The sequence below is a fragment of the Squalius cephalus genome (assembly GCF_949319135.1).
Source record: "Squalius cephalus genome assembly, chromosome: 3".
Classification (NCBI taxonomy): domain Eukaryota; kingdom Metazoa; phylum Chordata; class Actinopteri; order Cypriniformes; family Leuciscidae; genus Squalius; species Squalius cephalus.
This window is the reverse complement of record NC_137124.1, coordinates 34,253,493-34,275,146: the sequence shown is the minus strand read 5'-3', so window position 1 is coordinate 34,275,146 and position 21,654 is coordinate 34,253,493. Positions and strand designations below refer to the sequence as shown.

The window sequence follows — 21,654 nt, the reverse complement described above, 5'->3', positions numbered from 1 at the left end:
CGGCCTGAGCATGCTTGACACCCATGCATGCGATACACATCGGATGCGGATCCCTGCCCGAGATCATAAATCCACATCCTGCCATCCCTTTCTCCGTGGCGACCTTGGACACATACAGTACATGGTAAGTCAGATTATCCTGTAACCTTAGCTCGCCATAACGCGTTAGCTAGGATAGGAGACACCGCTAATGAAAGCGAAGCAGAGACGCTCAGTAAAGAGCAGAGAATCCACAACAGATTTTAACTGCACTGCATTCGGCAACGTCAACCTTGACGGTACGTAAGTCTTCATTGGAACGAGAACAAGAATACATTTTCGGGGATCACAGGTGTATATAGGGAGGGGTGGTGTTTCCATAGTCTATCTCGATTGTTTGAAAAAGAACTATATTAGCAGTGAAGTAACCTTAGCCATTTATGCTAGCCAGTGTAATTTCATTTGATTTTCAAACAAGATAGTCCTGGTGAAAAGGAAGTGTGCTTAATTGTATTAATGTCCGCTTGTAGAGTACTTCAAATCTTTAAAATTACTGTATATTTAAAAAAGTAATTGCAGATACTATATTATTACTGAAGTAAAAGTACACTTAAGTGTAAAGAGTATGACTATGTTTCTCAACACACTTAATTACACTTTTAAAAAGAACACTTTGTTATAATGTCAAATTAAATGTTTTACTTAATACATTTTAAATCATTATGTTTTAAAGGGGTCCTATTATGCTTTTTTACATTTGCAACTTTTTTTATTCTGCAATGTTGCAGTTTGAGGAAGAAAAAGTTCTGCAAAGTTACAAAGCACAAAGTCCTCTCCAAAGTGAGTTATTCTCTATCAGTCTTCAGTCTTCTTCCGGGAACGTACACTTCACGAAATTGTGTGTTGTAGCCATTATACTTTCTTCCACCACAAATTTAAATCTCAAGTTAACATTTCAAGAGTCAAGCCCAATCCTCTGTACCAATTCAAAAACGTCTATTTAGAACTAGCAACAATATAGCTTGGACTGCACCAGTGAAGTTATTAGTATTACTGAGTAGAGAAAGAAATAGAGATAGAGCGTGTGATTACCTGTGTCTGATATAGCTGATGAAAGCTTCATATGTGCACTTAATGTTTAGGGGAAAAAATCTCCATTTAGAGATATTTAAAGAATCTCCAAAGGACTGTTTTTTGTAGTTCCATCACAGAGGAAAAGCTCATTTATAGAATACAATTGATGAAAACAAGAAGGCTGGTGAAAGCTCAAACTGAACAAAATATTGAAAAAAGCATGGGTGGGCAGACTACTTTTCTGTCAGTAAGTACCTTTCTCATAACAAGAATCATGTATGACAAAACACTAAGAAACACAGAAATCCTGAGAATACCATACATTCTTCTAATGGACCACTTTAAAAAAAATACACAAAAACATTATCAACATAAAATAAGTTAACCTTACTAATATAAAACAACCCTGACTGTCAAATTAAGCAAAAAGGACAGAGAAGCTGTGCCATATGCCATCCAATGCCAAATAAAATTCAAAGAAGCGCCTTCCTCAGAAATGCAGCTGAAGGCTCTTTCCTACGTAGGTAGTCTTTCCATCAAACCTCAAACAGAATAAAATTATATTACAAAAAATAGATTTCTAATGTCAGCTGCAAGGAGGTTTTTGTTTAATGTTGACAACACAAATGTAAACTATCTCAGACCACAGATTTGGATTTCTGTTAGAGAGATATTTTCATCTTAGAAAAGACAAAAGTCACAAACAGACAGACATGTGAATAGCATTCAGATGAAGAGGTTGTGTTATGACAATTATTCTTCAGATGTTCTGCTGGAGTTGCTTTGATTAAATCAGCCAAGTGCAATGCAGATTACTGTGACAGCATGAGAATGTAGTGAAGAAGGTTCTTAATTGTATACTTGTATTGAATGTTCACTTGTAGTGTACTTCAAATCTTATAGTCACAATGAAATCAAAATGGACAATTAATATTTCTTTGCAGTGCTTATAAAGTATCTTTATATTTTAAATGCATGTGCCATCATAATATGTAAACAAAAATGTAAAACTCTTGTAACAACATCTCTTCTCTGATGACCTGTTTACTGCATGAGAACTGTACAACCTGACACCCACTTAAAATCACAGCAATAGCAAACCACAACGATGAACCAAACAAGTCCTTCCCTACATTTTTTTTTTTCATTCAAAAAGCCATTTCAATTGGATCTACATCATAAGTTGATGCAAGTTCTGTTTCATGACGACTTTACAAATTGTTTGTTTTTTAAATAATACTTGTCATATCAATTAAATAAAAGGCCATAAAGTGTACTTGAAGAGACTTTCATGACTGTATTTAATACACTCAAGTACACTGTGGCGAGGGGGGCGTGGTTCCGCGAGGTCTGTAACGGGAGAGAGAGAAAGAAGACGAGCAAGGAGTAAGTAGGTCAAGTGCAAATGACGAACACCTGTGCCTTGTTGCAATAATTGCCGTGGAGAGACCGGATATAAGCCGCTGTGGAGTGAGAGATGAGAGAGAGAAGGATTGAGGACTAGTATGCCGTCAGCAAGTGGAAAGAGTCTAAGCTGATCCAGCGGAAAGAGTATTAATGTGAAAGTGTTTTGTGCTGTAGCGCGGCTATGGTGAATGCGCTGTGTGCGCGCCTTTTGTTTTGTGTATCGTTTCATTATAATGAAAATTATTAATAATTTCATTAATAATTTAATTATAATAATTTCATTAATAATGAAAATTAATCATTAATTTTAATAATCTTGTGTTTTAAATAAGTATTTGATGTGTTGACTAATATACTAAAGCACTTGTAAAATACTTAACATTTTAACTGTGCAAGTTTTTTATACAAATGTGTAAAATGTATTTAAATACATAACATACAAGAAAAAGGCATTAAAGTATCTGAATGACATTAAACTATAAATGTATGACAATCCTCTTAACCTTAAGTTAAATAATTGCATTTAATATAAATGTTACATTACATTCATTTTGCATTTAAGTAAATTCTTTTAAAGCATATTATTTCCATAATAAGTATTTTTGAACACACACAGTTTTTTTGTGTAATTGTATATTCTACCCTACCCCTAAACCTACCCATCACAAAAAACTTTCTGAATTTTTTGATATTCAAAAAAGATCATTCTGTATGATTTATAAGTTTGTTTCCTAATAGGGACCACAAAATGTCCCCACAAGGTCAACATTTCCTGGTATAACTATATTTGTGAAGACATACCAGGGCCACACACACACAAAACCGAATTAACAACTGAGCATTAGTAATAAGCATTACACACATTTATGTGTGTTTGTTTGTTGTTCTTTAAGGGATGGCAGTATGTTTTTCATGTCTACTGAGAGTTCAATCAATAAAGGATTGAAGACTCCAAAAGAAAGGACTGGCCAGTAGATCAGGGCTAGATAGGATAAATTGAGAGAGGCTTGAGGGGGTACAGAATGGAGTTTTAATTGGCTGACTAATTGTCAGGCTCCATCTGAAAGTGTTCTGCTCAATAATTGAATAGGACTGAGTGATGGGAGAGATAAAGAAAGAGTGTATTCAGGCAAAACCCACATGAACACACTCTCAACAGACTGCTCTAGCAAGACAGTAGGCTTGTTTGAGATGTCAGTCAACTCACAAGGGCAAACTTCTCATAGTAGACAACATATTGCATTATCTGGTTAGGACACGGTGTTATAGTATAATCATAGTGTATGATCACTACAGTAGTGGGGTTCACTTTTGAAATGGAACTCAAAGTGGACCTTTAAAGCATCATCAGCTTCTTAGTCTTCAGGTTTTTGTGCATGCATGTGGAATCTATGTGTGTGAGTGGTTAGAAGAAAGAAAAAGAAACATGACTAGCAGACTCAAGAGATGTGTCATGTCGTGTGATAGATTTATCACACTGGACGATACACACGAGCTGTGTGTCATCTGTCTAGGAGCGGAGCGCGCTCTGTCAGCACTCGAGGGGGCTGGCCGTGCTTACTGTGACCACTTCACAGTGAAGAAGCTCTGCTCCCACCTGGCTCTTTTCAATGGGGGATGGGAGCCAGGTGTCACGCAGATCCGGAGGTTAATAAAGGCCTTCTGAAGTGGAGTGATGCGTTCGTGTAAGAAAAATATCCATATTTAAAACTTTATCAACTAAAATAACTAGCTTCCAGCAGATGGTTGGACGCATCGATTTGGCACAGGGCTGAACTTTATTAACCCGCCAGAGCCGTGTGGAGCACTTTTATCATGGATGGATGTGCTTTGATGGACTTCCAAAAAAACATACCCATTCACTCCCATTATAAAGCTTGGAAGAGCCAGGACATTTTTAATATAACTCTCATTGTTTGAGTGTTCTGATGTCATGTTTTGTGCGGACACATGGCTTTGTTTTGTGTTTCTATGTCCCATGTTCTCCGCTGTCCATTGTCTTAACCAATCCTTGTTGTCACCTGATTTGGTTAATTTGCCCCACCTGCTCTCCCTCGTTCCCTTTCCTATAAGAAGTTGTTGGCAGACTCTGAGTTGCGTTGCAATACTGTAATACTAAGGCATGCCTGGACTTCTTTCTTCAGACAATCTGAAGCTAACAATGCATTTTCCCCACTGTAGTGGGTGCTGTCATCAAAATGAGCTAGATAAATAAAACCAATATTTATCTAGCTCATTTTGATGACTGCACCCACTATCCTGACTTCATTAATTAATGCTCCAGACATTTGCATAAAATTTAACATGAAAGTGAGCGTTGGCACACAAATTTGAATTAAAAACAAACCTTAGAAGGGAGATTGCTAAGTATTTTAAAATGCAAATTCCCTCTTGAGTAAAGTTTGTTTCTTGTTTGTTCATTTTGGGAAGTAATCAAGTAATTTATGCACAGATTAGCGGATAACAAACAGACAGGACAGGCTTGCAAAACAACAGTTGCCTGAACTGAATACAGAAAACCAGAGAATAACAGGATGATCCACTGAATTAGACAGTATAAATATTTGAACATTTAGGATGGAGTCTTTGGACTACACTGTATAAAAAATGAATAAATGAATAAATAAACATTTAATTCTAGTACTTGTACATTCACATTAGCACTTTTATAGTTGCAATTTGTATATATACTGGATGGATGGATTGATGGACGGATGGATGGATGGACGGATGGATGGATGGATGGATTTATAGTGGCAATGTAAATGTACTAGCATTAAAAAGTCCAGTTGATAGATACATTTATATATTTAGTGAACTGAAACTGCTTTTAACATTTCCCAGCACACTTGTGACAGATACTTCTAAAATGTCAAGAGAGGTTGACCTCTGCTGGCCCTGTAGAACTGACATATTGCCATAAATGTCAGTTGCAATATCTAAGACTCTGAGTTACTCTGCCCTTTCTTTCTTTCAGCCGTGGAGGGCAAAATAGATATACTCCATTCTATTATGTAAGTGATACATGAAAATACTACATAAGAGTAAGACACAGAGTCTCATGTATATTACATATTTAAATTAAAATGATATATTTCTTATTTATTATAGAGAGAGAGAGAGAGAGAGAGAGAGAGAGAGAGAGAGAGAGAGAGAGAGAGAGAGAGAGAGAGAGACAGACAGACAGGAGGGTTGTGTGGAAATACATTATATGGAGATGTTTGGGCATGTATTAAGCTAATTTCTTAAAGCATCTTCCTAGTTTCTGTCATCCACAACTGACAGCCATGTCTCGCCTCTTGATTGCTCTGTAAACTTTTCCCTGTAGTTCATTAGTGCGCTATTTTGCCCAGCAACTATGGGAATTCCAGACAATCCTGTCAGACATTTGCCATTTTTGCTCTCTAAAATCCACCCCATTAGTCTATATGACGCATTGGCCTACACTGCTCTGTCTATCACCAAACTAACAAGCCCCAATCGAAGGGCAAAATGAAAGCAAACAGTGAACTGAGGTACGTAGACAGAAAGTCGTCTAACTCAAGTTGAACAGAAGTCAAAAAAAGTTTATATCCTGACATCCTCAACTAGAGAAGCAGAGGATATCAAAGACACTCTTGTGGCAGTTTGAACCGTTGCCAGGCCATTGTCAAAGCTCGCTGAAAAGAGGAGGCACTTCTCTGCCTTTCCCTCTGGAGTGCCAATAAGCATGCTCATTTTTATTGGCACTAAAATATTCTGGAACATGTACACGCTTGCTTTTAGACTGACACTGCTGATGAATAATTCAGCGGCACACACTATTTACACCGAAGCTCAACTTCTGCACCAATCAGCAGTGGCTGGAGAAGACAGACAAGGGTGATTAAAACGGACGACATGACACTTCACTCTGACAAACTACTATTTAATGTGTCCCCTTGTTATTCCCAATCACACTGTCTCTGCAGACACCTATTCGGCAGCACGCTTACAGTTACAGTAATTGCCCCGATGCCTGTTCATTTAACAGTGAAGTTGAGTGTGTGCGGTCTTAAATCATTATGGGCATAAAGTATATAAGATTCATACACCTGGATTTAATGAATGGATAAGGAATGATGGCAAATATCTTGAATGTTTTCACTCATTCAAAAAGTTTGGTGGCATGACTGTTTTTCAGGTTATTTAAACTCAATTTACAAATACAAATATGTGGCCTGGTTTCACAGACAGGGCTTAGACTAGTTTGCAAGTTGCTTTAAGTTAAAACAGCTCAAACATGCATTTTAGTCTGGGAATGGCTTAAGCCTTTTTTGTGAAACCAGGGATATGTGTGATGAATATGCATGTTCATACCCTCTGCGAAATAATAAAAGCAGTGACAAATGAAAAAAATTAACATCAGTGTTCATCTTGAGAAGAAGAGACAAGTTAATGTGTCACTTACCACAACTGTGATCTTAACATCCTGTCTCACTCATTGCTGCTCATCCAGAGCACAGCATATTTAAACGTACTGTATAGCTGTATAAAGCAATGAGCTGGCAAGTACCTTTCCAAGTTGCAGACAATCCTTTAGTCACACTCTCCTAATATGCATTTAATTATGAGGATAAATCCAGGAAACATATGCTGTATGACACTCACCGCACAGGTTTGGAAGTTTGGGATCTGAACTTGCTGAACTCTCCTGGAGCTGTCCACTCTGAGCCGTGCTATATGACAACAGACAACAGAGACTGTAACTCATCTCCAGCACAGACACACAGGACACAATATCCAGGCTTGTACTATTCAGAATTGAATTGAGAGGGCGTTTTAAATTACAGTTTAATTGAGGTATTAAAGAGGAAGCTAACTTGCAATTTGAATGTTAGGAAGCAGAATAAAAGTGAATTAAAACTGATAGATATATAGATAGATAGACAGATAGACAGATAGACAGACAGATAGATAGATAGATAGATAGATAGATAGATAGATAGATAGATAGATAGATAGATAGATAGATAGATAGATAGATAGATAGATAGATAGATAAAATCTAAAACATAAAATCTCTTTCTGTAATTCAAATTTAAATTTCAAATTAGCTTCCTGAGGGGTGTGGCCAATTCAATTAAAATAGGCTACACGCTCATAAATGTAGTCATTCTTCAATTCTGAATTTTCCCTGCCCCTATGTCAGACACACACAAAAAAAACAAAAAAAAAACCAGATAAAAATAAACTCAGCCCTTTTACTGTAGGTATGAAGTTGTTCAGAAGTGTAGCCTGGTTTATTTAGGAGCCATGCATCATAGTACACACCTGTCCCACATACACCAGGAGCCGGGCATTGAGTGGACTCTCATCTGAGCTTAGCCACAGTTCAGAGTTATCATCCGATGCTATGGCGAACTGGAAATCCCCTGAAATAAATAATGTATCATTTACAGAGTTGTACTGCATAACCTTATGACTGACCAGCAGATTCTCACTTCTAAGCTTCCGTTGATAAGATGTTGTTTGGCAGTCACAGTAGTCTATCACCCAGCAGTGCTAGTGGCTTTATTCTGGCTGTCTGTAGTTATCCGCTATATACCTTAAATTGACAGTAGCTCTTCCTTATCTGATTGTTTTGTGAGCTAGTGCGCCACAGTCAAAAGCCTGACTCAGCGACCCTGGTTATTTGCTAATGAAAACTTAGCAAAGTCTCATAACTTTTCCCCTGCAAACATGAGCACGCCTGCACACATCAGGGCTCATACAGTAGTCCTCACAGCAGCTTTTTCTTATCAGGTTAAGCAGAGTGTGCAAAATGTGCTGATTGCAGGGAATCCATTGAAATAATGGTTTCTGTGTGCCTTTAGACGTCCTGTCAGCTTTGGCAATATTCAGATCTCTTACACCCCAGTCAATCCTGCTTTGAGGAACACTTCGAACACAAAGCAACACTTAAAGGAGAACTCCGGTCAATTTTAACATTGAGCTCATTTTTTTGTACATTTGGAGTGCTGTCAATACAGAGAACAACGACAAAAATCGGTGTTGCCTACACCGTGTTATCCTCTTTTTAAAATTTGCACCCTGTTGACTTCAATGGGGCAAGTTTTAAACCTGCTTTTAGCCTCTTAACATCCTTGATGTGTCATTACAAGTGCACAGGTCATGTGAGTGATTCCTTCGGAGTGAACGCGGGTCAATCTGACTGCAGTAGATGTGAAAGATATGAATAAAAATGATATTTATTTAGCCAGCGCTCATACCTGTATTTACATCCTGTTTTCGGTCAAAGTCCATAGTAATCGATTGTCGAGTTCACGCGCATGATCATAGGTACTAAACCAATGCGCGTGAACTCGACAATCGATTACTATGGACTTTGACCGAAAACAGGATGTAAATCCATTTTTTACAAAAAAATGAGCTCAATGTTAAAATTGACCGGAGTTCTCCTTTAATGTGTATGTATTGCACGTGTGTGATGGTACAGCACAAAGGTTTGAGAAGCTTTTAGAATTGGGCATTAATCACTACTAGTATGTGTTTCTATTCACCCTTTTTATTTACACAGAACACATTTTATTACGATAAAAAATAACTCATAGTTACTGATGATAAAGTACCTTTGGAATTCAATAATACCTGTGTTCATGACTTCAAACAATATGGTATAAAGTAATGCACCAGATGTTTCACTTTTGAAAGCGCTTCTGAAACATTGTCCTTTGGACAGATGACAAGACTCTTTCCATAAATGTGGAAACAGTGCAACAAATCAGGTGAAAACAATCAGGCTGGATAATATAATGATCTATATCTGCTATGCTGTCTACAGACCTGAATGGTTTGAGATCCCTGAGGGACCAATGCAGTCCAAGTTATATCATAAAATGCTACAGCTGAATGTCAAGCCATCTGTTTAATACAAGCTGAATCACGTAGGATGGCAAAACACACAAAAAAATCCACCACATGGTTCTTTGATGGAAGAAAAGACTCTAAATTCTATGTTTTAGAATGACAGTATCAAATTCAGTCCATCTATTTTAAAGCAGGATACTATTGACAAGCCAAGTGTCAATAGTATGTATAAACTATTTTTACACAATAATAATAATGATAATAATAATTCATTACATTTATATAGTGCTTTTCTCAGCACTCAAAGCGCTTTACATAGAAGGGGGGGGGGGGGGATCTCCTCAACCAATGGTTGATTTAGTTACCACCACCGATTTAGTTACCACCACCATAGGACAGATTGATTTAGTTACTGAACAAGGATATCAATGCACAGCAATTGCATAAATGATTGTGCATTTTTGAAGGCATTAGAAATTAAATGAGCATGTGTTTGAGCAAATCCATAATATGAGCAAATCCATAATATTTCAAAAGTTCATAAATCATGTTTGTTAAAACAATACTGTATAGATGAAATCCCTGTAATGAAACAAAAACCTTGATGAAATACACTAACCATCTTTGTAAGGATGAATGAATCCAAATACTCTAAGGCCATAATTCTTCCACTTTGGAGCCACTGCAATTTTCTTCACTGTGGTCCTGGTCTGTGGGGAAGAATTAAATATAAAAGCATCTGTAGGCCTATTCACTCTTAAACCCAAGGCACTAACAGTAATTCACAGAATCACACCTCAAAATGACTTCTAAGAAGAATAAACAGACAGCTATAAAACTCTGTGAAAATAAATGATATTAGCTCTGGCTGTAAAACATACTGCCACAAGCAAATATTAGGCCAACATTTGGGTTTTGTTAATAAAAATATTGAAAATAATATACTGACTCCGTCAAACAAGCAAGTTCATCTTAATTGTTCTATCAATCAAACTCTTTCTTTCAGTGTCTGAGAAACTTACATGTGGGTAGAGAGGAAAATGAAGATTCTTCCTGAGCTGGGAGATAGATGAACCACACCAGTCTTCAAACACATGCAGATTGGCCTGACCTTTATACTGATAGAGAACAAAAAAAAAAAGAGAATCAGCCTTTACTTCATGTCTAACCAGCATTGATTTGAAGGAAAAAGCAAATGTCCAGTGGTTAAAAAAAATGTAAAATAAAAATAAAATTGGCTGAATTAACAATTGATTTACAGGTGAAAACAGGACCCCAGGCATTCACACAGACCCAGATTATACACAGAACAGCCAGACAAAAAAAACATATTTGAAATTGATAATCAATCTGTCAATATGCCACTACCCTAAAGGCAAAAGAGTGACATTAAACTGTAAATTAACTATAAATGTATAAATATAATGTTGGTCCAAGCAATTTTAAAGAAACAGTGTAGATTTAAACCAAAAGGTCAAGGTTTGGCATAATGATCCAGTTATTCACCTGCTGGTACTGTAAATGTCATAACTATACCATAAGGGGCAAAAAGCATCTTTCTCCAGCTCAAAAACTGAGTAAATGGGAATGGGAACGCTAACAGATACCTTTCTCCAGTTGCTAGACCTCTTTGATTTTAACATCAATTGTAATATAACTATGTAGTGGCCTAATACCAATAATATATCTTTCTCCTCAGGAGGAAAATAATAATTATCATGTTTTGCCACGGAAAGCTGGATACGACAAAATGCTCACAGTTTGCAGAGTGATTAATTGTATATTGGATAGGCAGAAATGCTTTCAGTAAAAACAAATTGTCATAAACAGGAAAATTGGGCAATGCATTACCAACAACTTCATGCTCACGATTTAATGAAGAATTTATGAGTTGGTGGTGCAGCAGTGGTGGGATTTAGCAGGAAAAGTGTGCACCTTTGCAAATCTTCATGTACTGAATTCTTCACCACCCTTTATCTTTCTGTAATTCTCCTGGTGGTGGCAGTGACAGAGACAAGCATTACTCACCATGCAGGTGAGCTCACATTACATTGCCTTTCCCCTTCTGTCAGTCATTAGGTCTCTCTCCTCACAGCTACGTTTAAATTTAGCCTATATAATTGCATCTGATGTGAATGGTGGGATTGGCATCCCACCCACTCAGAGGCGGACAGGACACCACAGAAATCTAAGCAATCTTGGGCATGGTTACAGCTGTCATTGGCACAACTGGATTGCGACTCCACGGCGCATTAACACATGGCAAGGGTTCAGTCGAGGGAAAAGAAAGTATGCAATGTGGTCACAGGTGGTACGGTGGATTTAGCTCTGGGCATTATCAAGTGTACCATTTAAATTTTCACATGCTCAGAATAGATGAATAACTGTCACCCTGGTTTGTTTTGCGCAAAGGGAAACAATGAGATAGTGACAGCATCTATAATATGCGATGTAATATAAATGCACCATAAATCATGAAAAAATGGGATTTGCTACCATAATCCCCCAGAGCTATGATAAAAAATTTTTTTTAAATAGTCTCGTTGTGTATCAGTAATAGACTTGTCTGTACTTGTTAGAATAAGGTATGATATAAATACCTGTGAATCTTGTGTTGTCACACAAAATGAATAGCATTCATCTTCCCTTTATCTCTGAATTATAAGTAACTATAAAATACATTCTGCAGTGCACGATAAGAGCATCTTATGCTGCAGCATATGGAGTGTGAATGAATGGCCTGAGATCTTTTGTCTCACTGTACTTCAAGCCAAAGCCTTGATGATATATTTCCCAGTCTGGTTATTCTGGCCATATAATGACATTCAATAACACAGAGGAAAGCACATAAATCAATGGATAAAAACAGAGGTTATCTATGCACTGGGGTATTTTTTTCTCTCTTTTGTGTATCATTGTGGATAAATATCTGACAAACAATTGACACATATCCAATGAAATAGACGGCGGGAGAACGGGGCAGCACAAGGACTCCTGTGTGACATCTTTGCGCCATTGCTATTTCTGGCATCTGGTGCTCCCTAAATCACATGCCTCATAAGAGCTTTTGTGCTCTCGTAACTTTCTGGAGGGTTCGCCCGCAACTGAAACTTCAGTGTCGAACAAGGAGCTCATCTGTCACAGGCCCAAAGGAAGGGGGCCTTGGGGGCAGCATGCGGTCAGGGACCCTCTTTGATCATTGTCTCTTCATTATCACACATAGTGTCTGGTCTCCTTGCCTGCTATGTCGATGAGGTGGGGAGAGAAGATAAGGTCTGTTGGCTTATCGATCGGAAATACTAGAGTCTGTTTCACAGTATTTAGAAAAAAAGCTACACAGCAGCAGCTGGCTAAAATATTGAAGTTACTTTATGTACGGTATATAGACATGTTGCTTAAAGGGGGGGTGAAATGCTCATTTTCACTCAATCTCCTGTTAATCTTGAGTACCTATAGAGTAGTATATTGCATCCTTCATATCTCCAAAAAGTCTTTAGTTTTATTATATTTATAAAAGAAAGATAGGCTGTACCAAGTCTTTCCGGAAAAAACCGAGCGGCTGAAGGCGGGCCGTGTGGGTGGAGCTAAAGAATCACGAGCGCTGTTCACTGTTTACTTGCTGTGCTAACGCGCCGAGCTAACAACACACAGAGACATTTGAAGCAGTTTTACTCACCGCCCGGTTCCAACGCACGACCGCGAACCTTTATCATTGTGACTGCTCGATCCTTAAGCATTAGACGATCTGCAAATCCGTCGATCTGGGCTTTGTTTATAAAACAATCATCGTCGAAATGCAGGGAACAAACAGTCTTGCAGAACCTCCGTTGATGCTCTGGAAAAACAAACTCCATCCACTGGTCCCTTAGCGCTGGGTTCTTTGGGAATCTGTGCAGGGTTGTCTTGCCCTGGCAACCAAAAACCCACTTCTTTGGTGACATTGACTTCCCTAAAGCTGAGCATAGCGCTTTGATGGGCGTACTGCTTTCGCTCTCTTGCTCTGGTCTATGGTTGCGCGCGCGCCCGCGTCCTTCCGGAGAAGTGCCCTTAGGACCCGTATAAGGAAATTCCGCTACATCTGACGTCACACATGCCCATACTCGAAAAAAACTTTCCGAAACTTGTGACAAACCGGAAGGAGCATTTTTGGAACAGAAATACTCCTTCAAACGTACAATTTAATTTTTGAAACTTTGTCCATGTTTAGCATGGGAATCCAACTCTTTAACAGTGTAAAAAACTCAGTATGCATGAAATAGCATTTCACCCCCCCTTTAAGGGTCATACCATGAAAAAAAAAATGCCATGAATGAAAGCATGTTTAATAATACATGTTCCCTTTCCAAGGAACTCCACACTGTGTCGAATTATGCTATGGGGACGTGTCCCGCAGAACCCGGTGTGTCTGAGACGACACTAAGCCACTGGCAGACGCAGTGCGATGACATCACAAGGTTCACCCAAGCATATAAACAGGTTGCCAGACTCGAGTCCAGAGATGGGCATTGCACCTTGGTATGCACTGCATGGAAATCACAACGGTCGGCCGCCGTACATTCTGCCCTCGGGCAAAACTAGAACAGAGCTCTGAAACCTATGGCTTGCGAGCCACGTTTTTATGTGGTCCAAACGAGCCGTTTGTTGTAGTTCTTTAAAAAATACTTTGTTAAATAAAGTATCTCCCTTTGGAGTGAGCTTTGAGCTTTGTAACCTTGCAGATAGTTTTTTATGCTCAAACAGCAACATTACACACTAACTAAAGTTCAAAAAATTGAAAGGCATTATAGTACCCCTTTAAAACGCATGCAGATAATAAACTTCCACGATGATGAAGAACTACAATGTCATGTGAGCGTGACTGCAATAGAGTTGATAATCAAAACCAAACAGATATTTTAGTTTTTGGCAGAGTATCCGAGGCACGAGCTGTAAAGGCTCCGCCCTCTCCTGCAAAGCAGGATGGGGAGCAGCAGCTAATTTGCATTTAAAGATACATGCACGAAAACAATGCTTTTCCTTCCACTCAAAAATGGTCATTTACAACATGGTATAATACATGATCTGTGGGGTATTTTGAGCTGAAACTTCACAGATAAATTCTGGGGACACCTGAGACTTATATTACATCTTGTAAAAAGGGGCATAATAGATCCCCTTTAAAGCTTGATATTCAGGTGTTTGTGGGTGTCTAAATCATTTTTAGATATAAAACAAGATAGCAGGGCTAAGCAGAACTGGCTGGTTCATCATCAATACAGCGCCTGTTGTTCTCTCGTCTTTTCGGCCACCTGTTCATGTAATTTTAGTATGATTCCTGGCGGGATGCAGAGCTATGGGAGGATGAGCCTCCCTAAGGAAATCACACACAATGAGAGCGAGAGAGCGAGAGCGTGAGAGAGATTCACAGCTATATTGCACACTGCCAGTGTGGTTTTGAGTATTATCCTACAAATTATGTAGGAATATGTCTTCTTTGTAGGAAACTAAAGTGTACGTTTCTAACACTATAAAAGGATGTTTTACCTCTGGTTTCCATGGCAACCTGAGGAACTTCTGGCCGAGGAGTCTGTGCATCTCAGCGTTGGCACGACTCTCCTGAGCAGATTCATTGAGCTCTTCCCCCTGAAACAGCAGGAACAAGGTGTGCTTAGTGACCTTACATAAAGAGATGGTTCATAGACATTTTCAAGCAACACTCAGCACCTGTGCTATACTACTAATCATATAATGCCAAAATACAGTGTTTAGTGCAGCTTGAATCAAGAAATTAAAGATTGATTCTTTTTTTCCTCAATAAACCAACGAGATGACATTGAATTAGACTGATGTCCAATTGTGTATAGCTTTATTTGAAGGTAGACTTTGCAAAATCTATAAAATTGATATGAGTGAGTGCATCATGAATCCATCTTCCAAACCGTGTTTTTGTCTTATCCTGAATCACTAAGGTAACACCTATAATAAGTAGGGGTGTAACAATATAGCGTGTCACAATATATCGCAATACAAAAATGCAACAATATGCATCATGGTGACAATATGTATTGTGTATAGTTCAACCAAAATAAACAATGTGAGCAAAAAATTAAAGTTTTCAGAGTTTTAGTGTCAGTCCTACATTAAACTGCTATATATAATGTTGAATATAATGTATAATAATGCAATTGGGGAATATTTGTGGTATATATATGGGGAATATAGTTGTATATCTAGTCAGTGACAGAGTGCAAGCATATTCGTTCAGTATCATGATATGTATCGAATCGTGACATAAGGGTATTGTTACACCCCTAATAATAAGTGTTTATATTCAGACTATTTTAGACCGTGTGGGACGACAACCACTGCAGAGTAGCCCAGTACCTGCGTGACTCGTCATATACATAAACAGAAAAAAGTAGCTCCGGATACATGCAGTTTTGTTTATTAAATGCTAGAGCGCCAAAAGTTGCATAGTGTACTATTCACTAATAATGTGTCATTGGAAAATGTCAGTTTGGAGGACAATTTATTCAGTTTTAAAAGGTATTTATTTCATTTTTAATTAAAATGTGGACTTTTGCTCTGTTCTGATAATGTTCTGACTGCAAATCTAAAACTGTTTTAGTGCATGAAACTCTCATTAATATTATTTACAATTATTCATTTATCAGATGCTTTTATCCAAAGCAATATGCAAATGAGGAACATCATGAGCATTGAAATTGGGCCGCAGAGGGAAAAATATATAATTGTAAAAAATGGTATGATGTGGCCCCTTTAAATATTCAGCACTGTTTTACTGTTAAGGCCTGCTTAAATGACAAAACAGACAATCTATGTTTCCTAAATGCAAAATTATATACCACTTATACTACTCATCACAGTCAAAGGAAATATTAAACATCCAAAGAAAAATGTTCTATAAATAAGACTTTTTACTCTACATTTCTTGCTGGTCTTGAGATTCAGAAGGGCATGTGCAGGTTTTCACTGCAATCCCACTCAGTCCTTGTAATCCTCCAAATTAGAACTGTGAATTAGTCCCTATCAAAACAATGACTGAGTGGAGCAGATGAAGAACTTCTCTTGAAGAAATGTTTCCATCCAGGTGAGAGCCACTACAGATCACATTTAAAATGACTGGAAGAGTTCCAGGACCCAATAACAAGCACACGTTTCCTTTAGAAGCCCTGCCTGTGAATGAAACTGCGATATTAAGTGCTGAGAGAAGGAAAAGCACTTAAACTCCTGCTTTTGTCTGTGTCATGTTGAGTGGGTTGGGGTTAATGAATTGCACAACCAAAATTGCAAGTTCATTGATGACTATAAAACAGTTTGATGAATTGAATTATTGGAATGGAAACACTTTGACACAGGTGTGTGTGTACTAGTGTTACACTTTACAAACATAAAATGTACCAAAAATAAAGTGGAGATACAGGAGTAACGTAAATAAATGGTAACATTTATTTGACAGTTCTCTATTAAAAACTCTCACACTTCAGAGATTTGAACAGTAACAACAAAGCAATGTCCGATCCCACAATAGAAATCCAGGGAAAAGAGTCTGTATTCATCTGTATGCCGTGAACAAGATGGTACAGATCATGAACTCCTCTCTCTCACACTCCTCCATAGTCTGATGAACAATCAAAGAGGGAGACAGAGAAAGAGAAGGAAAAAAATCCTTTAGAAATCAGCTGTGCTGCTTAATATTTGTGTGGAAACTGTGATACATTTGATGATTCAAAAGGTGAACAATATAATTTGCTTTCAATTTTAACATTGTCTTTACCACCACTTTCGGTCAATGTAATGCATAATTCATTTGGTTATTTGACTACACTTGAGGTGCAGTATGTTTTTCATTCAGAAAAAAAACAACTCATGAGAGTCATTTATTCTGCAATCGGTCTTCACTTCAGTGGTCACACTGCACTGTGCTGTAAATAACAGTGTAGGAAACAGAGTTATTTTAGATCAGTATTCTGTCTGCATTGCCTTCAAGACAAATTAAAGTCACTTTCAACTAAACAAAATAACGAAGACAAGCCTAAAAGCTCATCTATCCCAATTAAGCTATGTGCCCCTGTCGTGCAGTCCAGAAGGCAGGCTTCATCCCGGCTAATGGTGTCCATGCAATCGGCCTCCCAGCTGTTCTGCAAGCCTAATGTTAACCACTGCTGTCTAAGTGTTTGGTAGATCTGACCCAAACGTGAGACCGAGGGCAGGACTCATAAATAAGTGAGATCTGGATCTCCTCTCTGCTCTCTGACAAGACAGCAATGTTAACCAGATGGCCCCCACCAACACCCTGGAAACAGAACCTAGGATTATCAGCAAGGTTAATGAATTCTTCTTATTTACATTAGTGGGGGAGAAGAGATGGGGCTTATTTATTGTGAGCATTGACAGACGATATAGGGTGGGGAGTTAGGGTAATATATTTTTTTTTATGTAATCATCTTGTGTGACAACACTAAGATATTGTCCATTATTAATCTCTTCCATGATTCCCCCATTCCACAAATGGACAAGAAACAGCGAAGAGAAAAGGTAAAAGAAAAGAAAAAGTTCCTTCTAATATCTGACAAATATTATTCGTTATCAGTTACCGGTGAGCAAGGTAGACCTTTAATGTAGTTCAAAATGGGATCCCAAGTCTTATGGAACAGCCTTGGTTAGGTGTGCTCTGAATAGTATTTTACACTGTAGTAAACCATGGCACATACTGTATGGTGTACCTGGTTCAAGATGTTATGTCATAGATCCTCTGAGACAGCAACTCCTAGGTCAAGCTTCCTGTAGGGTCCGCATTAATAGAGTTTATGAAATTATAATATGACAGAGATTAGATGCTTATGGTTGAAATGAAAGCAAGAAAGGGATCAATGTGTGTTTCCAGGGGACGAAGTGAGAGAACTGCTTCTGTATAAAATGTCTAATTTGGAAGAACCAAAATCAGTAATGATTGGGTAGGTTATACTTTTTAGATAAGGAGGCAAATACTCCCTCTTCGTAGAGGTCATTAAGCACATCTGCAATAGTACTGTATTACAATAATGACAAATCACCTAATAATGGAATTGACAAAAACAACAACACTAAAATGCCCAGATGCAGTATCATTATTGCTCATTTTGAGGAAAAATTAGCTTAACCCATTTGTGACTTTTTGGATATTTTTGTCTTTGTAAAAATTCTTCATTTTTTTAAAAATCATTTTGCCTGTGTTAATGCCAACTGCACACATTTTGGCACAGGAGTGTATTTTTATTGGAATTTTAATATTCAAAATAGTTCCACTCAGGACCTTGGGGATAAACATGTCCCCATTGAAACCCATTAAAACTGCAGTTTTTAATCCTAGGGCCATTTAACTATAAAATAATGCAATCTTTGTTAACAGGCTTTCATTCTGTTGGCAAGGCTTCAAAATTTAAATGTTTACTGTTTTTTACCAGATGGTGCCATTTTCTCAGGTTTGGTCTATCGTTTTCTGCTTATGCATATTATAGAGCAAATTGGATAAATTATGCAGCTATAACTGTCTGGGTGTGTTGGTATGGATGACAGAGTGTGGTTTATATATGTGTAACAAAATAAAAAAATAAAAAGTGTGTGAGCTTGTAATATTTGAGAAAGCCACTGTGTGCACCGGTGGAGCTTTGCTGGCATCTAAAAATGTGGTACTGCTGCGCCCAAACAAAATCTGATTTTGAAGCTAATTTATTGAGATATCAACCACACATTTGGAACACAACTTCTTTAGATTTATGGCTTTGATTTTCTAGTAGTTTTAGAGTTCAATATGTTTCATAAAATAATATATATTTTATAAAAAAATGGTTACATTTTATATATGGCCTTTTTTTACTTCAACAATAATCTGCCAAAGTTCTTCTTTAAAATGAGACCAGACTTAAGTCTGTGCTCCCAAGCTTAAACTTTATGACCGTTTTCTGACACGGACATTTTTGTCCTCTATGGACCTATGTGTAACTTTTTTTAATTGATGCACAGGAGTTAATCTTGAGAAGGCCATCAGATGACTAAAGGTAAGGGTCTGAACTGGATGGGGGAAAAAGTAACTGTTGGATATAGGCATGTGAATAGAGCCTCTATGCAAACCATAATGTTTCCAAAATTGAGCCCAGATTTTGAGGAAACTAGTGACTACAGGATTGTTTGAGACCATGCTTAGAACCAAAGGAAGTTGAGAACAAACAAGAGAGTAAAGAGTATGCTTCGACAGTTTCTGTATGCACCCATTGTGGACAGTTGTCAGAGACTTGCTTTAAAATCCTGCTTTAAAAGAGTCACTATAAAGCTTGCCTAAAGGTGATGATACACAGGGCAACTTTTTGAGCAATGTTCCTGGGCAATGTTGCCGTCAACGGGCAACCAGATGAGACACAGGGCCCTAGACCCATCTAAATTATCCAAATAAAAATGTATTGCACATTTTCAATGTGAAAGTGCCCAAGCAACAATCGCTTGGCAAGATTGCCCATCAACATTGCTCAAAAAGTTGCCCTGTGTATCATCACCTTAAGTTATATAGGAACTAGAAGGGAAGCAAAAGTTTTTTTAAACTGAATGGTAAAGCCGTCAGGGCCTGGAGACTTTCCCGACTGCATGGATTTAATCGCCACCTGTATACTGTAGCTGTATTAACCATTCTGGAAGGTTAAAGAGGAGGGATGGCGCTGAACTGGTAGGAAGCATTCTGGATCCAATTAGAGGAGAGGAACTGACAAAACATTCAGAACAAAAGATAAAAGGAAAAAACAAACAAAAATTAAAGGAAAGTTGTGGACCTTGAATTCTATTCACACAACACTCTTAAAGAAATCCATTGCCTTTGGCTCAGTGCAGCGCAGTGTTGCAACAAACGTCTTAACCGTCACCTTTCCCTAAGTGTTTATTCTAAGCATTTCCCGAGTTTCTGGCAAAAGACAGCAATGGAGAAGCAATTGCTATAGTTATGAAATCTCCCACAATAAACTGAATATAATGGCCACTGACTTTAAACAAGTTTAATATTTAGCCTACTGAACTATACAGCTAATATTTGAGTTATGGAGATTATGAAAGGCGGACGACACAATCTGACGGATGACACAAGAGCGTCCTAAAATTCAGTCCAGAGAGAGTCCAGCTATGACACGGTGCATGCTCAAAATCCTGCTGCGCCACTCACATATGTTTTCCATTAAATTACATTATATTAGTCCAACTCATTGTTATTGTATTGTACTCACACATCAACGCAACTTCACTGATTTTTTTTTCAGCCTTGAACTTGAGCACAACAGTACAGAATGATGCTTTCGGTCGTTTTCCTAGACGCAACCTGGCTCGGCGCCTAGTCCTGTCTGCCAATCGGCTTTACAGTAGGCTACTGGAAACAAGAAATCTAAACCAAAATGGACCAAGGACAAAATTTTTTTTAAAGATGTGGAAAAAAATCTACGCCTGCCGCAATATCTCTCTTGCGCACAAGATGAAAGACTGGCATGAGATCATTAATTCAAGTGCACAGTGGAAGTGATGAAAAAATCTAAAAGCTTTGGTGTTTATTCGATTTTATTTTTGACAATACACACTGTTTGACGTCATACTTTCAACTGGCTTATTTTGATTGCTAAAACACATCGGTATTTCCTCTTCCTCCATTAATTAACATGAAATCATCCATTGCATTTGAGTTCAGCAGATGACTTAAGGGACCTGTTTTGATCTCTTATTTTTTTTAACGGCTAAATGGTTAATAAGGACTTTGTTGCAAGGCATAACAGAACTTAAAGGAACTCTCAAGTAATTAAGGGAAAATACTTAATGACAGCCTAAAGGTACCCTTAACCTTAAAACTAAGGGTTTTCTTAACTTAAAGGCCCCCTGAAATCAAAATGTAAGGTTTTTTTTTAGCTTAGTATGAATATGTTAGCTTTAAAGTTATGAATAAGCTGGTGTGTTCTGAAACAATGCCAAAATTCGCATTTAGGAGGTATAAGCATTCAAAATTTACAGTCTCTCACTTCCGCTAAAATGGATCACAGATTTTTATGACATTGCCACGGACTTCAGCTTCACATCACATCTTCTGTCCAATCAAATGCTCTCTAGAATCTATAGCATCCCACCCCCTATGCTATAAATACCACCTGGCCAAAGCGACCATTGACATGTCACGGAGCATTATGGGTTGGAGATGTGAATTTGGTTGCTCAAACACTCGAGTTCTACCACTGTACGTTGGTTAAGAATGAAATGGCTAGAATTTATTCACACCTCTACTACTGAATCCAACGTATCATCAGCACTCTGATTCGCTTCCATGGTGCTGTCAAGTACGACTTGAAGTCTGTGAGGTAAACTAAA

General features: G+C 37.9%; 1 protein-coding gene across 3 annotated transcripts in view; it reads right to left on the bottom strand.

The window, feature by feature from the left end:
- Positions 1 to 21,654, bottom strand: part of b4galnt4b (beta-1,4-N-acetyl-galactosaminyl transferase 4b) — a 91,488-nt gene that overhangs the window by 29,772 nt on the left and 40,062 nt on the right. For all 3 annotated transcript variants that reach the window (XM_079866067.1, XM_079866068.1, XM_079866069.1), the window contains 5 exons: positions 14,812 to 14,910; positions 10,311 to 10,406; positions 9,908 to 9,998; positions 7,753 to 7,853; positions 7,090 to 7,157 (listed from right to left, as the gene is read on the bottom strand). In XM_079866067.1, the coding sequence (XP_079722193.1) occupies positions 7,090 to 7,157; positions 7,753 to 7,853; positions 9,908 to 9,998; positions 10,311 to 10,406; positions 14,812 to 14,910 (455 nt within the window). The remainder of the gene's footprint in view (positions 1 to 7,089; positions 7,158 to 7,752; positions 7,854 to 9,907; positions 9,999 to 10,310; positions 10,407 to 14,811; positions 14,911 to 21,654) is intronic.